Source organism: Corvus hawaiiensis, chromosome 5 (genome assembly GCF_020740725.1).
Source record: "Corvus hawaiiensis isolate bCorHaw1 chromosome 5, bCorHaw1.pri.cur, whole genome shotgun sequence".
NCBI lineage: Eukaryota > Metazoa > Chordata > Aves > Passeriformes > Corvidae > Corvus > Corvus hawaiiensis.
Window position 1 is genome coordinate 23,981,933 of NC_063217.1, and position 18,543 is coordinate 24,000,475.

Here is an 18,543-nt window from a genome sequence, read left to right on the forward strand (position 1 = left end):
TATTTGCCCGAAGTGCCAGATCGTTACAGAGTAAGTCCCTATGTGGAAGCCATTAACACGCAGAATCTGAAAGCATCTGGTTCAAGGATACAGCTATTTCAGTGTAACAGTGTCTTGTATTGTCTATCCAAATTATTATCCAAGTTCCTTAAATCTTCAAGGATCTGTCCTAAAGCTTAAACTGTCCCTACATTTCCGTGGGTACACAGTTACAGTAATAGCACTCATTACCAAGACACTGATCTTACCTCCTGTTTAACTATTGATACACCATGCTTGAAGGCACACAAGTTGAATAATTCTGAAGTTATTACGTGACCAGTTGCAGGATAATTTTCTACTATCCCAACACTGTTATTCAACTAATATGTCTACACCTTCAAGTCTGAAACCTGTTTATGGTCATCCTTCTCTATCCTCCCCTCCATTTCACAACCCCATGCAACAAGCCAAATACTGACAACACTGTAATCTCAAGGATTTTAATAGCACTGGCCAATTGAGAATAATAAAAAACAAGTAGAAACAAAGTAACAATAAAGGCAAAAATATCAAGAGAACATTGGAAGTATTCATTCCTGCTAGTCAAATGAGGTAGCAAGCTGATTTTTGGGGCTGAATTTATGGGCCTGAATTAATTTTTAATAATTTCTTCACAGCAGAGATTATGTTTTTGCAGATTCATTAAAAAAGCTGCTTTCAGATGTATGTAAGGAAGGAAAAAGATAACTACCAGGTAACATTGAAACCAATATTTGTTTTCTACTTGGGCTGATACCAAATTAAGGTAATTCTGCTTAAATCCAGTGTTCAAACAAGCAGAATGCTCCTCTGCTGAAGACAGGTTGTATTGCTGTAACTTAGGGAATACTTGCCCCAGGAATCTGATTAAATCAAAAATGTGTGGCTGCACATGGAATGTAGGCAAGACAACCAAAAAATGAAAACTGCAAACCTGCCAGTGGATCAGTTTGTAGCTGCTGTCCACTGGCACTAATTACACGATCGATGCCTGCAGAACTATCTGGTCTCCCAAGAGAGGAAGTTCAGACTGTATCAGCGCCAATGGATCCCAACCACGACTGGGGCGTTATTGTTGAAGTCAGCTCTACCTTAGGGCTGGACCTAAAGCCTACCAATTTACTTAGAAATGATCTTTTGACTTGAATGCCAGGTAGAGCAGGCATTCAACCGGGCAAAGAATCACCCCAAAAGAAAATTAAAAATTGCTGAGACCAAAGTTCCAGTCTATAGATGACAGTTTATATAGACTGATTACAGTCTATAACTGGACTAAGGTAGAAAGATATTCTATTTCTTTTGCTTTCGTATCACTTGAAATATTTAAAGTGCCGTTTAGCAACACTTCTGGAAGCAGAAATCTGCAGTTTGAAGGTAACTTTTGCACTTAAAAGATGATTCATTATTAAAAACAGGTTTGTACCATCTTCAGTAACCAAAAAAAATTGCTATAAAAATAGAGATTTGAAAATAGACTGAATTCACATGTACCAGGTACCATTTCTAGTGTAAAACTGGTTTAGTTTATGAAAAATATATTTCCTTAAAAAAAGCATAGGCTTACAGTATTATCACTAAGAAGATCCACAGAATTCCTTCAGTATCTATTAAACATTATACCCTAGGCTTTTTGACAGGTGGATCCTGCAGGCTGAATTTAGGAATTTCACATGAAGAAGCAAAAGGAATTCTTTTGGCTGACACCTTCTTCCCAATTGTTTCAATCTGAAAGCGAAAACACATTTCACAAGTGAGTGTGGCAAACTAACAATCATGTCAACCTATGAGGAATCTATAAAGAACACATTTTATGAACATTAGAGTAGCACAAGCCACAAAGAACAGTGTGCCCAAGGACAGTTTCTGTGACTGGAGTTGCAAAGAGTTTGTTGAAAAAACAAAACAACCAACCAGCCAGCCTTTCACAGGTGGCTGCTTTGCCTACTTAAAGCTGCATCTTGACAATCTGAACATCCATCTGCCTCACCTTCCATAGAACTACCAATACAAATACCATAAAATGTTTCTGGATATTCTTAACATGTGGGTTCAGACTCCTTTTCCTAAAAATTTATACTAAATTAACATAGAAAAAGTTTTTTCCCTCTGTAATGCAGTAGGCTGTTTTTGAAGCAACACAACTCTGAAAGGGTAAAGGCAGCCAACACTACAAGTGAAAGCATGTGACAAAGCCAACACACACAAGCCAGGTATGGCAAAATTCAAAGAGCAAGGCAAATTCCCCTAATTTCTAGTTCAGACTAATGTAAATCACTAAGGACAGAGCTTGTAGAAGACAAAACACTAACTAGTAGGACAGCTCAGGCATTCAATAAATAAGCAGAACTGTAGCTTTCCTCTTAAGTAATGCAGGTCAAAAGCAAAGCTCCGAAAAACAAAATACTTCAACTATTCTATTTTAATAAAATTTTGATGAATATATTCTAGGCAGATATCTGAGCTAACACTGAAGAGAGTTGTTTAAACAGTCAAGAGAGCTGTATGTACTGTAGTTGCCCTTTAACAGCTTCAACTGCCTAGTTGAATGAATCTATACAAGCTGACTCACAAACAGTGTACGTAACTGTAGCTTAAACAGGGAAAAAATATCAAGAGAGAAATCCTACAGCCATTATGAGAGTAATTACAGTACTCAGAAGTACAAGGAATGAAAAATAACTGAAACATGCATCTGATCTGGCTTGTAGATTTTGTTCTTACTGTATCTGGCTGAGATGCTTCTGTCAGATTGTTCCAGGATTTGGTGACTTTGGTATTAGTCAAATTCCATCTATGCTGAAAGTGCTTCAAGCCCTTCAGTCAAGGCTTACTCTACTTTCCCTGCTTGAGACCTGAGCAGATTTTTTTTCTCAAATCAGAAATTACTTTGCCTAAAATAAGAGCTTCACATTTGTATGTCCTGAATTAAGCTTCTACTGTGGAAACAGGTTATAATTGAAATGGTAGGTGTGTTCAAAGTTATTTAAACTCCAGTTTGAGAAAAAAAATATTAGAACTACTCAAATTCATAGATTTCGATTGTATACAATGGAATTGCTTTTAGCATCTAATGTAGCTATAAGGCTGTCTAGTGAAACAACTTTTAACAAGGGAAGTTACAAGACTAGAGCCCTAAAAACTTAAATTTTGGGATTGTCCGTTTAAGACAAAATCCTTTTTATTATTTTATGCAGAGACTATAGGTCAATTGTTAAATGCCTTTGCAATGATATTCTGGATGAAAAATCTGGATAATAAACCTGGATGACCAACTGCATTCTGGTCAGCAAACTCACAAACTGGTTAAAAATTCAACAAGAATTTCATACAAGAAACACAAAAGTACAGTCTCTGATCTAGAAAGTCTTTAAGCCACAGAAGACTTCAGAAGATAAATTCCTAGGAGAAATATCACACAGATTAGAATTTGATATAGAATTAGCTATTAGCTTGGCAAAGCACTTAGCTAAAAAGTGAAGCATTTGCTTCTGGGCCCTCTCTCTGGTGTAAACAAACACCATTGTTTGGATCTTCTGGCTAATCTTAATCAAACACAAAGGACTAAAAGGACTAATTAGTCATCTCCTCCAGCCTCCCATGTAACACTTGGGTGTTTCACTGACTATCTTCAGATACATTTTTGCATTCACTGCTTTCACCTCCAGTATCAGCCAGCTTTGTTACACAAACTTCAGGGAGAAGAGTCCAAAACTTCCGCTAATAGTTTGACCAAGTGAAGATCTCACAGCTGATAAACATTTGTTACCCACATGACATCTTGTCCAGTGTCCAGTGTTTAAGTCTCATGTCTCCAGTAAACCTGCTTATGTCTTTTGTGAGGAGCAAAAACGGTACTTACAGCTTACATTTACTTCTGCAGGAAGTGTGTTTTGCTATCCTGTTACTGTCAATTTCAAAAGCGTCTTTTTTTTTTTTTTTTTGTGGTATTAAAATAAGATTCCAAGTAGGGGCTATGGCATAGGTTATAACATTCAAACTCAGCCCTTCTGCTGTGTGGTAGCAGCAAAGACTGCAGGTCTGGAAGAAACAGTGAAGGAGCTGGTTTTGGAGTCACATATCATGCCTAGAATTAATTCAGGCATGAGATTTAGCAGTTTTTCATGTTTACCTCCTAACTGTCCATTATTTATATATATGCTGTGCTGCAAAGAAGGGCAGAACAGCATTCAGATGTTGTATTTATGGTTGCACTCTATGATCTCAGAAGTCTCTTCCTACCTAAATTCTAAGGCAGGCTTATACTGCAGAACGTTGATGGCATAGTCTGATGTAGCCTCAACTTTAAAAGAGCATCAGTCTGTGAAAGTATTAAGATAGTAGAGGAAGACAGCACTAGTGAACACTTAAGAACAGACAGGTGTACATTTAAATCCTCACCTGCAGAGGTCTTTTTTTTTCCCTTGCTACTCAGTCACTGAAGAGGGAGAGCAAGAGGGAAGAGAGAAGAAGGAAAGAAACATAAAAAGCATCACCCAGATGATTACCTGGAAGCCAATGACTTGTAGCTCATTGTGAAGATCATCTAGAACTCTCCTACCATCAAAGATAAATGCAGGCTTTAGCATTTTCTTATGAATACGTTCATAATCCAGCTCCTGTAAAGAGTAATTAAAGCAGATAGAATAAATAAGTAGCATAACACTCCCTCTTTTTTTCTTAAGTTTAAGACAACATTTACCTTAAACATGTCCCATTCAGTGCAAATCACAAGGGCATGGGCTCCATCACAGGCTTCATAGGGATCTTTACTGATAGTGACCAACCGAGACACTGTAACAAAAGGAAAATAATTTTATTCTGCACATGCCTTTACCACCAATCTGACACGTTTCTGGCAAATGAGTCTCCTTCCTTGCCCTACACAAACAAGTGGTTTCAAGTCACTCACCTAGAGATATTTTCTACCAAGATACCACTTTGATTTTACTCATTTAGATGAAAACAGCTCGTACCTGGCATCTGAGTAGTCACAGCACTTAAATGTTTCAAGTCAAGCATTCAAATCTAATGTATACACTCAAGGACATCTCTAGAATTAGAGGGTACTATGGAGTGCTCAAATGCCAACTTTCACGAAGGTCATTGTCTGTAGAACAGCAGCACATCACAATTTCTATTTAACACTCAGTTCACACTGGGGAAGAGACACATGGCTCCCCAGGGGCTGCCTGAGCAGCTGCCTAGAGGAAAGCCTTCCCTTTCCCTCTAATTCAAGGGCATGTCAAATAGTGTACACTCTTCATTCTTCATCACAGCTCAGTTTGCTCCATTCTCTTCACCTCTAGAAGCCTCATCTATTCTCCCCATTCATCAACTCCATTCCCCCTCTCCCCAGTAAGAAAACAGAAGTTCCACATACCCCCTACCTCTATAATCATAGGTGATTACTCTAAAGTGTTCTTGAATGTAAGGGAACAACGTAATTTGGAAGTGATATGAAGGGTGGGAGAATGCTCAATACTGCATTCTGGAATTACTTCTTAATTTTAGTTACGTAAGAAAGAACTAATACAAGATAGTACTTTGGACACAAAGAAACTATCAGAACAACTAGTCTCTCCTTCTGGACAGTCTTCTTTCTCTTCCTTTTAATTATGCGAAAATATAAAATTCTAGGCATCTATTCAAATGAGTATTTATTGAAAGAAAAATATACAATAGTCGAGAATTAGCATTTATCTACAAAAGCTATGGGGAAAGGAAGAAGAGTGAGAGTAATCCTCTGAGCTATAACAATTTTCTACTATGTGCAACCAACAGCACAATGATGTCATGCTGAAAATGAATTTATAATATTTATACAGACCTGTGTATACTGAGAATAGGATGCAAAGAGGAAATAAACCTTACATGAGCATTCTTACCTTGGTTATCTTCTGAGACACCCAGATGTGAGAGATCTAAGATGATTTGTTCCTTAGGTACTTTAGGGTCATAGATATGGAGCTTTGCTCCTTCATCCATTAAATACTTGCTAATGTAGATACTGGATGACTCTCTAGGGAAGAGAATCAATCAGTTAGGGAACCAGGTGGCATGTTCCAAATAATGAAAGTTTTCAAGTATCATGATATGCAATACCAGAGCTTTTATATCAATTTTACATTAAATATCTTAGTGGCAACCACGCCAGCAGGAAATCTGTTATCTTGAGGGACACCCAGAAGAATAATATGAAGAAGTCTGTATCTCTTTTGCTGAATTAAGAGAGACAATAAGTCCGAGGACTCCTACAGACCAAAATTATAAAGGCCTAGAGTTTATAAGCTTCCCCCACAAACTGCAGCTGAAGAGTTGTATCAAGTTTGACCTTTACAGGAAAACAGAATTAACCACTTCAGGAAACCAAGCTGAAACTTTGATTTCACAAAGCAATTTAGAACCAGCTGCAGAAGTGTTTGCATTCTCTTCTGTGGAGAATGGAAGGAGTCTGCTAAAATCTATCTTTGATTGTGTAAGTTAATAAGGACTAGAATGATCTGCAACTTCTGCATGATTCAGGTCTGTCGTAGGGGTCAAGAAACTTTTCTCACCCATTTAAGAAAGACTAATCTTTGTTACCCACCAATTCAGTCAAAAGAAACAAAGGGTCCCATATCCCACCTCTTAATACAATTCAGTGGGGGGCATTAGCTGCGTGGCTGGTGACGACTGTAGGGAATCCCTGCTGGTGAACTGAGCTTGCTTGCTTACCTTGTGTCCCCAGTATCCTTTTTGAAAGCAAACCCTAAAATAGCAATCTTCTTGTCAGTGACAGTATTGAACAAGCTGTCAATAATGCGGGAAGCAAATCTTCTTCTCTGATAATCATTCATGTCTATTACCTGAAATGATACAAGCCGTGATGGTACAGAAGGGAGCCATTTTAAACTATAAACAGATTCTATTAACCATCAAGCCAAACTACCCATACATAAATTTAATAGAGGTTTAAAAGAGAGATTATTTGAATTATGATACTCAGTATCATAAGCAATCCAAAGATAAATTTAGTTAATTTACCAAATGCTGAGATAAATCCTATTTAATGAGTGAATTCTGATACACATACACACATCTTAACATGCATTATCTAGTTTAAAGACTAGGATTTTTTCCAGATTGCCTTTTTAAAAGAAAATTAAAACTTACTGCTTTCCATGTCTCTGCCTATTTCAGAACTAGGGTACTTGATGTCACATGGACATCCCATTGCCAGACCTACACTTTTTTACATGCCACATGTAACAACTGCAAAAATTAGCCTTTTTAATCCACACTAACAGATGCCAATACAGGAAACTTGTGTAATTCAACCACACTTAAATGGCTCACTTTCGTTATTTTGTTATTACATGAAAGTGGGTTTGATCACCCATTGCTCCTGTTCTTTCCTCCAGCCTGCTTCACACTTGGATCTCCAGTCATCACACACAGAGGACACTGGACCACTGGTAAAATAGTAAAGGTACGTTCCCCCACCTTTTCAGTGTTTAAAGTGGATTGGAAAGAGCTACACAACCCTCCAGGCTTTGAAACTTTTAGCCCAAATCAAGAATTAACAGGAGCAGCCTTTGAGACATAAGGTATAAACTATTCAGTAGAAGGATATTGGTGAACCACATTTATTTGAGGAAAAGAAATAAAAGCAGTGAGATTTATGCAACTCAACAGGGCAGTGACAGGCAATGAATGTACAGTTGGCAAGGCAAGAGGAATGTATTTCCTTCTGTAGGTAAATGTTCAGGGAATGAAGGTTTTGGTATTAGAGGGCCCTCCTCTCTCCAAAGGCCAGATAGAACAAAAGTTAGGATTCTGGGACTGCTCTGATCAGCATATCCTCCAGAAGGTGCCTCTGGTCTGAGCTCTCCCACTGCCAAGAGTGCAGTGCTCAGGCCACAAAGAAGGGGCGCATACAGTTGCTTTTAAGGGTGCACAGGAGTGCACATTACATGACTTGAGCAGTGTGGGCTGGGGCAGACAGACCCCTGTGAGATGACAACAGGGCTCTGAGGAAGCAGAAGGTGCAGCTACAGGGCTGTAGTACGAGCATGGCATTTTACCTTACCCTAACTCTGCAGGCAGCTGTTCTTACTATCTGATCTGTCCACAGCTTAATAAGCCACATAGAAACACTGCAAAGAACACTGCTCTTGAAAGAAAGCATAAAAGCATCAAAAGCACTTTAACTGTCTTGTTTACAGCAGCAATGCAAACTTTTAGGCTTTTGTTAAATAAACCTCCAGATAGAACAAACTAAGTGTTCCTATGCCTTTGGGTTGCCAAGATACCAAGTAGCCTGCATTTTGAGAAGGGTCCTTATGATCTCACAGGACAGAGCCAAACCAACTTGTTTCTTTCAAGACAGTATTAATTATTCCCTACCCATCAGCTTATCAGTGAGGTAACATGGTTGGTTCCTGCAGCTCATGCTGCTCCAGGGACTGTCCATTGTCTGCTCTCATCTTATAGTGAGTAAAAGCAGTAGCTCATAAAGCAAATATCAGAACCTAGTGCTCCTCCTCTTCCCTGCTGCGCTGATGCATCCACGTCCTACACTGAACCAAATCTCTTCTGGATGCTTGCACAAAGCTCATTCAGTATATTAGTCTCTCTTCACCGATGGGATGCAGGCCTCTCCACCATAGACTAGGCTATCCTAATGAAATATATTTTTAAGGAAGATGTCAGTCCAAACCTCTGAAGAGGCAAACAACATAAAACCCATGCCTTCCGTGTCCCAAGCAATTAATGTAAGAGTTATAGTTGCAAGCAAGTAACTAGGCTGCTGACTAGCCCCTGGCTGGAGGTTAAACTCTGAACAGGGCATTGAGAGCCACTGGACATCACAGGTAACGGAAGAAGCTGACAAAAGCCACAGATAGTACCTGGAGATGGCACAGTTTTACAGGCAGTTATGGGGGAATTATGAGTGAGATCCAGCCAAACTTCAGACATTTGGAAGGAAGTATTAGGGATCTCCTGGGGAGGAGAACCTTGCAAAGCCAACAAAGCCTAAATAACCCCTTCAACAGCACCATATGTCCATGATGACCTAGATAACAATATAACACCGGACTTCAGTACAGATGCGGCACAACTGACCAATGATGTACTAGTAATTATTGGCAGGTTGTTTCTTTGGCAGCAGACTGGGATAGAGAAGAGTGAAGGGAAAAAAGGCTAGCCAAAATGAAGATCAAAAAAAGCAAAGCTGTTAATAAGGTAGGCGAATCAAGTACTTGGTATTCTGGGGGCATCTGCTGGGCAGCCTTATACTTGACCACCACAGACAAATCAGCAAAAAACCAAAGGGGTTTTTTGACCATACCACACACCTCAAAGCTTCTCATTCAGGACTAGGAAGAAAGGTGAGGTGCTTTCACTGGTTAATAGGGAAATGCTTGCTAGTACAGACTGGGTATTATTGCTGCACTAGAGCCAGGCCTGAGAGCATCCATATCTTCCCATTCCTAACATTAAACCACGGAACAACAGCAACCTTGTTTTTTTTAAAAACAGCAAGATCTGCTGAGTTCTTTCAGAGCTGTAGAAGTAGACCCTGAGGAAAAGATCAAAAGTTCTGAATTCAAAGTGGGCAGCAAACTGCAAGAGAAAGACAGGAGACACACGCTTGTACTTCACATTTCCTAGTGCTGCTTCTAGACAGCTTCCCAATCCATTTGACCCAGGTAACTTAATTCACCCCAAAAAAGCCTAAGTACCTGTAATTATCAAATGGCAGCATTAGGCTGAGTGCCCTAAAATGTAAAGATGACCAGAACTAAGTTATCTGCTCCTTAGAGCTGAAACACAGTTTGAGTGGAAAACACTTAAAAGCTCAATGCCTGAAAGCTGAGTGCTGAAGAAACACCACCCTCTGAAAAAATTGGTGAGGAACTTGTACCTGTTGCCAGTAGCGAGCTACCTCAGGTAAGTTCAGTGCCTCACAGAGGTACACTAAATTCAAGACATCCTTCTGAAAACAGCTACCTCCAAACCCTGAAAGAGAAAGCAGTTATTTTACAGGTGACTAAGGTACTGATCCAAGACAATCTGTGGAATCAAGTAGCTTTTGGCAATCACTGGCATCGTCAGCATTATAATTTTTCCCCGTATTTCACTGCTAGCAAATGAAAAAACTTAATATCTTAAAATCCAACTCCTGGACCTACTTACTTTGTCAATTACAGAAGGCTTAATTATGCTTCATGTTCCACTGAAATCAATGGAAGTTTTAACACAGAAACCTGAACCTGTATGAGAAAAAGCAACTATGGGCTACTATTACAAGTAGGCAGACAAGCTCCTGGGCCTGTTGTCCCCCCACCTCAAGATCTGGACTAATACTTCTCAAAACAAGTGTGTTAAGATTAGGTTCCTTCCTCCTGCACCCCCAAATGGATATTTAATCATTGCCAAGAACCAAAGATCACCATAGCTGACCAAGGGAAAACTGAGACAATTAGAGGGATCCTTAAACTAGAACTTTGCTCAGCAAGCAGAGTCCCAGAAACAACACAGTGTAGAAGGAATTGTAACAACATAGTAGGAATTTTGGTAATGCATTTGCTATCTATTTTTCACTCTTGCACAGACTCTAGGATAGGTTATATTTAATAAGGTTATTTTAAAGTCACAGTTTCTAGCATAAAATCATAGAGACAGGCTTTAGTCTTGTTCTGAAGTTTGAAAGTTTGATGTACTGATCACCACTTTATCACATCTTACTCTCTCATAAATCTAATCCAGAAACAACTGTATGTGGCACTTAGTGCTATGGCCTAGTTGACAAGGTTGTGATTGGTCAAAGGTTGGACTCAATCTTTGAGGTCTTTCCAACCTTATCATCCTATGAATTCATCCTACAAATTACAAGCTGCCATCACACATTCTGAGCTAGAGGTATTCTCTCTCTCAGGGCACTAGCAGCAGCTCCCAAACGAAATTGCAGCAGTTGCAACCCGGAAGACATCTTGGAGAGCACTGTCATCAGTGATGCTTCAGAAAAATAAAGCTGCAGCTTTTCTTTCCAGTGTCACAGGCAGGATAAACCATGCACTCTGAGCTCTCCAGTTTCAGGTTGCTGGGTCTGCAGCAACCTCAATTCTACATACTTTACCAAAAAAATGGATTTATACTAGTATTCTACAGCAGCATTTTCATACATTGAGTACTTCTAATGCTGTAGAAGATTTTAGAGAATCAGATTAACTTCAAAACACTACTACTGCACTATTAAACAGAAGCCCAACGGGGAAAAAGAAAGGAGAAATTTTTCATTTACCAACACTGGCTTTGAGAAATTTATTTCCAATTCTTTGGTCTGTTCCAATAGCTCTTGCTACTTCTTCAACATCTGCTCCTGTAGCTTCACACAGAGCACTGATTGAGTTAATGCTGCTGATTCTTTGGGCAAGAAAAGCATTAGCTGCCTGTAAATAAAAAGCATAGTAAAGAACTTCGGTTTTCCAGACACCAAGATGTCCACAGACCAAAGGGAGCTGCTACTGAAAGGATTACTTCAGTACCTATGCAACTCTGTTGACATACAAAAGGGTAACATAAGTAGTTTAATACAGAGATGCCAGTTAATGTGATTTAAGCAAACCAAGATAATGCTTAACTTGCAGAGTTTGAACCGTTTTATGATGGTAATCAGTTTCTATAGCACTGGATGTTTGCTCTTAGTAATAACTAACAGCAATAAAAGTGAGAAAAGGACTTTACAGAAAGTTGGTATCATCTATTAACTAGGTCAGCTGAGAACTGGAAAAGATCAATATCCTTTGACATACGCATTGGGTCCCCCCCAACCTCACCTGTCTTTCCTAGCTGCATCACTCAGTGTCAACAAAATTCTGCTTCTGAGCTTTGTCTCACACCCCTTGCTCATTGCAGACCACAGCAGTGAGTAACACTAACCAGTTTAGAAAGTTCTGATGACCAGGTATTGGTTGTAAGGATCTTTTCTTTGGGCACCCAGTGCTCATAAACAGCACACAGAGCACGGACAGCTTTCTGTCCCTCTGGAGAGTCATCTCCACCAATAAGCACTCTGTCCGGGTTCTTCAGGTCCTTGATGGCTGTTCCTTCAGCAAGGAACTCTGGGTTAGACAGCACCTACACACACAGGAAGAAAAGAACAACAAATAAAAGCCAAAACCAATAGCCAGCCTTTAAATACACAACTCAAAGATTACGTTTACCTGCAAATCCAAGTTAGGCTTAGTATTGGCATCAAATATTCGACGAATGCTCTCCGCAGCACGTACTGGAACTGTACTTTTCTCAGTGACAATTTTATAGCCATTTGAATTCTGTACAATTCTTCTAGCGCAAGCTTCAATGTATTTCAGATCAGCTGCTCGGCCTTTTCCCATCCCATAGGTCTTTGTTGGTGTATTAACCTAATTACAGATGAAAGGGGAAGAAATGTTCCAGGTCAGTATCTCTTGTGTTAAGAGGCAAGGTGAAATTGTTAAGACTGACGGACATTTTCCTTCTCACAAGAAGGAAAATGCTTCTACCCCAGAATTATTCTGGTTACCACATCAGATGAGCTATTAGCTGTCTCAATTACCCATTTTGTTTTCTATGGAAAGCTCACTGGCCTCTATTCAAATAGGATTTAAACAAGGGCAAGTCATAGCAGCTCTGCAGGCTTTGGTGAAACAATCCTTATTCTGGAAACACTAGTAATTTCTTCATGATTATGGCCAGCCACTTTTTGTTACCTGTCCCACGCTAGGAGTGCAAAAGCTCACATAAGAATCTTGTGGCCAGTGAGGCAACTATAGTTTAAACTCACTTTGCAATGAAACCTAAGTGTAGGGCTGATGAAAATTAGTATACTGACGTACACAGAAAAGGCAACATGAAGGAAAACACGTTGTTTAGATTAAGACAGAGGGTCCTTTTCATTACAAATGGAAAGAAGAAATGTCAACAATGTGTAAAACACAACAGCTTGTTTTGAACCAAAGACAGGTGGCAATATATGGCCTGTATTAGTGGCAGTCATCCAGCCACGTAGCATTCATTTTAGACCAAATGAATGAAGAAAAATACTCTCAGAAAGGGAGCTCCATACTACAGTGCCCTAACAAAGAGGAGATCTCAAGAAAAAAGGACTTTAACAAATAACTCAACTGTGGCCTACCAAGACAAATAGCAATCAGTTCTTTTGCATTCTGCATTACTAACAACCTCTAGATCACAAAAGGTTCATCTTTGACTGAATCCTCTTTCTAGTGGTGTCAATAGCTTTGAAATATTAAAGCCACCCTCACTTCCACTAATACACTGTTTTTAAAAGCTTCTAGAAATAGTTCAACTTCATAACTGAATAACCAGCCTATGATTTTGCATATCTGTCTAGGAATTTTATCATTATTATCAAGGTCCCATAGATTTCATCAGTACACTGCAATGACAGAGCTGCACTACATTCTGCTCTGACTTCGTACACCAAACCAAGTTAAACATCAACATTACCATTTTGACTTAGAACCTCTTCATTTGTCAAAGGTGCTACTGGCTAGAAGAAAAACAAATAAAAAGCTTACTAAACACTTTTCCCACAGTACACAGAACGACAAGGAGAAATCTGTGACACAATGACATTGCTAAGTGAATCTACATGACAAAACAAAGGCATCTTCCTAGAAGAAAAGCAACAAAATTATTTGATAAGAAAGAAAAAAAAAAGATAAACACAACCACCTTCTCCCCCTAAACTTACAGAAATAAATACAAGATCAGCTTCTCTAATGGCATCATCAATACTGGTGGAAAAGAAGAGGTTTTTGCCTCGACAGGATTCTACTACTTCTTGTAACCCTGGCTGGAAAAAAAAGCAGAAAAAAACCCCAGTTAATGCCATTAACTTTAGGTTAATGCAGTTAGAAGAGCAGCAAACTCTATGCCCAAACAGCATATAATTTCAGATACAGAAAGATTTTCTTTTCTCCCCCCATCAATGCAGCATGTTTTCAGTCTGACTGAAGTAAAGCTTCTGAGGATTTACACAGTGGAAAAAGTTAAGCTCTTCCTTATTCAAAAGGCTCAAAATGCTGTCCTGAGACTTTCAGCCACACTGAATTGCTTATTGCACAGCCGGATTTTAGCTTTCAGTTATTCTCATGCTCAATTCTACTACAATTAAAGAAATACCTGTAGAGTGATATTAAGTAGATTCAAGAAGAAGTCTTACAAACAAACAACAAAGCCTGCAAACAAAGGTGGTCCCAACTCTCCTTTTCCCTCTTTCCATGATCTCCCCAATCTCAGATCTAAAACTGCTTCAGCACAAAAAAACACCCCACAAAGAAATCTTCCACCAAGTAAGCAAGCCCAGATACAGTGAAAGATAGGCAGCAGAGACAGACAGGAAATCAAGACCACTCCTTTTAGCAACCACCCATCTTTGGGCCAGATTAAACTTATCATGGAACCACTCCCACAGTATGAAAGAATCACAACAGCCATAATATGATGAAATTCTTTCCAGAGACACATACTGTGCTGTAACACTTTCCCTTCCCTTAACACTTCCACTCAGACAACAGAAGCAGGAGGTCACATACAAATGAGCAGTCCTCTGTATTAGAATGGGCTAAAAAAATTTAACCAAGATGTAGTTGTCACAGATAAAAGAAGCTTCTACTTTTTGTTTGAATAGTCAGTCATGCACTTTCACGTGGCAATCAAATCTCCAATGTGAGACACCTATCGTGACATTAGATATTTGAGTAAATGCCAGAAAGGCAAAGGTTCACTAGATGGAGAGAAGAAAACAAAGCAGAAGCTTTCTTACGCAAGACATTTTTACTGTCTCATTTTATATCAAATACCACCCACTTAGAAGAAAAACAAAGGTCAGAACAGGCAAAATAACATGTGTTACAACCCACTGAATATTCCAACTATGGTCTGACAATGGGATGTAAATAGAAAGGCAGCCCAATAGATAACTTCTGACACTGTAAAGAAAAAAAACCAACCAAAAAAAAAATACAAAAACCTCACTGTGCAATGACTCAATTTTACAACTGTCTGAACTAACTCTTGGCAGTTTTTGTACATTCTTTGTAAGCAAAGGACACCATTCCAGGAAACAGATGTTACAAGTTTGGGGTTTTTAAAAAAAAACAAACCAAAAAACATGCCAAGGCAAGCTCTACTTCAGCTCATTCAGTCTAAGTGTTAAGAGAAAACAAAGTACTTGCTTTCATAAAATTTATTCCTGTCTCACCTGCTAATCTGAACATTATACACAGTTTCTTTTGAATTTATTTGACAAAGGAGGTCTATTCATCTTGACTTAGTCACAGTATAGCTTTGGTTTTAAGAGGGAAGAAGACTTCTTATAGCAAAAGAGCAACTGTTAGTACCAGTCAGATGCCTTGTCTTTGGGAGATGAGTGAAGACAAGTTTTCACTCCAGTTAAAGAATTCAAATCTATAAAAACTGTGCTTCATGAAAGAATGAAGGAAAGAAAAAGAGACCTATTTTTTTATGATGAAAAAGAATGGAAAACAACAAATGCTAAGCGAAGCAAAATAGAAAAATGCTTTATGTATTTTCAAATTAAAGTAATTCTGTAACGAAGGAGTGACAGTGTGGTACATTTATTTGGCCTTGTCTTCCCAGGTCAGACTGAAGATTTAGGGTACGGCTGAATCAGAAACATGACTGTCCCCATCCTTCCATATAGTTAAAGCTGGGCAGCACAGATTGGATTTTGGCAGTATTCAGAATGCAAATAAAGCTTACAGCTCAGTATTACACATTTATACTGTGCTACAACACAGCGGGTAATATCTGCAACTGAGCAAGTGGACTACGTTATGATCAAATCACATCCCAAAAGAAAGTCAGCATGACTTAGCACAATTCACTATATATAGAATTACATTTTCCTTATTAGGCCCTTCATATAATCATTAATACACATCTGCATCAACTGCATTAAGTTATTTCAAAAATCTGGTTTAATGAGCAGTAGTGACAAGCAGCTGTTCCAGAATACTCTTTTTGAAGGACATTGCTACTGTGCTAAGCTTGATAAGCTTCAGAAGTGGGCTACGGGGAAATGCCATGTAGTGGGTGGCAAGCAAAGGCAACACTGTCTGGAAGAAGAGACAACAGTGGTGTTTACCTCGTAGATTGGGAGAGTGTCTGAATTCCAGGCATTGATTCTGGCCTCATTGACATCCACAACAGTAACTTTGATAGTGGGGCACATTTGTGCAATAACACTACAGGTTGGCCCACCAACATAACCAGCACCAATGCAGCAAATCTTCTTAATTTCAAACATGATTGCTCTAGTAAGAGGAGGGGGAAATGGAAAATCAGGAGTTACAAATTAAAATACCGGCCAACAATTCAAGGAAAACAAAGAGCATTTGCGATTTCAGATTTTATTATGCTGCGGCCCACAGAAACGTTTTCTTACGGCTGATCTCTGGAAAGGAACTGCTATTCCTCTCTCCAACCCGGGAAGGCTTTGGAGTCTGCCCCTCTCCGGAGCGCCAGCACACACAGACCATGAAGGAAGCGTTTCTGTGGTCGCTTTGAGTCCCGACACCCCAAACACCACCCTCGGCCCGAGGAATTGCTGATGCCACGGCAGTCCCGGGCACGAGCAGCGCCCGCCGCTGCAGACAGCGCTCGGCGAGGACCGGCGCGGCCCCAGGCTGCGGCCACAGCCGCGCCGGGACCCCCGGCCGCGCCCTGCCCCTGAAGCCCCTCGGCCGGGAAAGGGAGGCCGCAGCTCCCGCCTCCTCCCCGAAGAAGGGTGCGGGCCGAGCTGACCGCGCTCCCCCTGGGCCGGGCCGATCCCGCGGGCTCCATCCCCGGGAGCACAGCGGGAAGGGAGCGGCTCTCCGGCCGCGCCCGGCCCCGCGCTCCGGGGCGGGAAGGGCCCCCCGGGACGACAGCGGAGGGACTCGCCGCCGGCACCGCAGCACAGAGACTTACCGCGGGCGGGCAGGCAGGCGCGGTCCGGCCCCGGCGCCGAGGATCGAGCGGGAGCGCTGCGGCGGGGATGCGCGGAGGGGATGCTCAGGGAGGATGCGCGCCGAGCTCAACGCGACGCTCCGCTGGGAGGGGAGCGGCAGCGGCGGCGGCCGCTTTTTAAAGGGCCGCGGCGGGCCCGAGGCGGCTGCTTCATGGCGAGGACGCCGAGTGGGGCCGTCCCGCCTCCTCCTTCCCCCGGGGGCGGAGAACGGCGCCGGCCCGCCCGCCCCGCGTTCCCCGCCCGCCGCGGTGCCGGCGAATGGCCGCGGGACACCTCGGGCGGGCCCGGCCCCGCCGGGGCGCGGGCGGCTGAGGGGCCGCAGGGCCCCCGGGCACGGCTGGGAGCTCCGGGCCTGGTCGGGGCTGGGCCGCTGAACTGCTCCTGTCTTCTGCCTCAGGGTATTTTTGTAAGAGAATTTACTTGTGGTGGTTGAATATTCAAGTGAATAATTTTTTGTCCTTCAGCTATGGTTACTGTGAAGTAAAGAAGGCGGTGTTCATTCTCTTTCCTGTACCGTAGCACCATCTCAACAAAGAGAAGTGAAGGGAAACGTGGATAGGTTACAGCAAAGTTCATTGTTTAAAGTCCAGGCTGTGAACATTGCCCAGAGGAAGGAAAAAAAAAACGAGCTTTCATTCTTGTCCTTGTGACCTGGGCACTGCCCAGGGACCTCTTGCCTAGCAGTATTAAAGTTCTCAGATACTGATCCTGCCTTTTATATGAACATGGTATTATATTATTATACTGCATCTGGCTTTGGGAGCAGAAAGATTATGAGAAATCTGCAGTCTTTTCTTCTCCAGTATATTTAAATTCACTTACACTGCCTCACCTAGAAGCTGGGTGTGGGATTTTGCTCCATCTGCAATATTGTAGTGATTTATGCTTTAAACAGATTACAATGTCTATGTTAAATGTTGCCAGACTAGGTGGATAATACATGCACATTCTTATCAAAGCCACTAAAGAATTGCCTTGTTCTTATGTGGCATTTTCAGCCATAGCTGTTAAAATACATTTTTAAAAATTGAATCATTATTTCTGTTCTATATTTTACCCTGTTACTACTTTGGAGGATCTGATCTTTCCCTAGAAGAATCTCTACTTACTTGAGTGAGTGCATACTGTAATCAGGTCCTTTAGAAATGCCTGTAAAATACATGTGTTTCTACTGAAAGAGCCTACTGAGGTTTGCAGTCAGTGCAGGATCCTGGCAAAGTCAGGGTGGTTAGCCAAAGAACCGCCTGGCGAAGGCGCAGGGTTCACTGTGTTTATTCTGAAGTAAAAACAAGTCATACCTTTCCTCATTGCTTATTGGCACAGATGTCTCAGTTCTGAACACATCTGGGGTTTTTTTTCCAGGGAAACCTAAGCAAAGCAAATAGAAGCTCAGTGAGTGACTCAGAAGTCAGTCTCACTTATACCATCCTCATCAAACCCCTGTCAATCTCCTTAGGTCTCAGAATAGCCATGAATCCATACATTTGTACTGCAAG

At 41.0% G+C, this 18,543-nt stretch overlaps 1 protein-coding gene across 2 annotated transcripts; it reads right to left on the reverse strand.

Moving 5' to 3' along the window:
• Positions 1 to 468: 468 nt before the first annotated feature.
• Positions 469 to 17,226, reverse strand: UGDH (UDP-glucose 6-dehydrogenase). Of its 2 annotated transcripts, XM_048305358.1 has the most exons (13): positions 17,008 to 17,101; positions 16,843 to 16,846; positions 16,184 to 16,352; positions 13,766 to 13,867; positions 12,231 to 12,431; positions 11,947 to 12,144; positions 11,309 to 11,456; positions 9,929 to 10,023; positions 6,736 to 6,866; positions 5,907 to 6,040; positions 4,721 to 4,812; positions 4,527 to 4,637; positions 469 to 1,746 (listed from the first exon to the last, which is right to left on the reverse strand). In XM_048305358.1, exons 3-13 carry the CDS (start codon positions 16,343 to 16,345, stop codon positions 1,636 to 1,638), a joined length of 1,485 nt encoding a protein of 494 aa, XP_048161315.1. In that variant the 5' UTR covers positions 16,346 to 16,352; positions 16,843 to 16,846; positions 17,008 to 17,101; the 3' UTR covers positions 469 to 1,635. The 2 variants fall into 2 exon arrangements, with proteins under 2 accessions (XP_048161315.1, XP_048161314.1); XM_048305357.1 differs by lacking the exon at positions 16,843 to 16,846 and having other exon boundaries at positions 17,008 to 17,226.
• Positions 17,227 to 18,543: the final 1,317 nt, after the last annotated feature.

Excerpts from the sequence above, each read along its gene's own strand:
- UGDH (XM_048305357.1), bottom strand. The coding sequence starts at position 16,345 with ATGTTTGAAATTAAGAAGATTTGCTGCATTGGTGCTGGTTATGTTGGT. Across the intron at positions 11,457-11,946 it reads CATCAGAACTTTCTAAACTG|GCAGCTAATGCTTTTCTTGC; the intron begins GTTAGTGTTACT and ends TTTTATTTACAG. Across the intron at positions 4,813-5,906 it reads TGTCTCAGAAGATAACCAAG|TGTCTCGGTTGGTCACTATC; the intron begins GTAAGAATGCTC and ends CTTTTGTTACAG.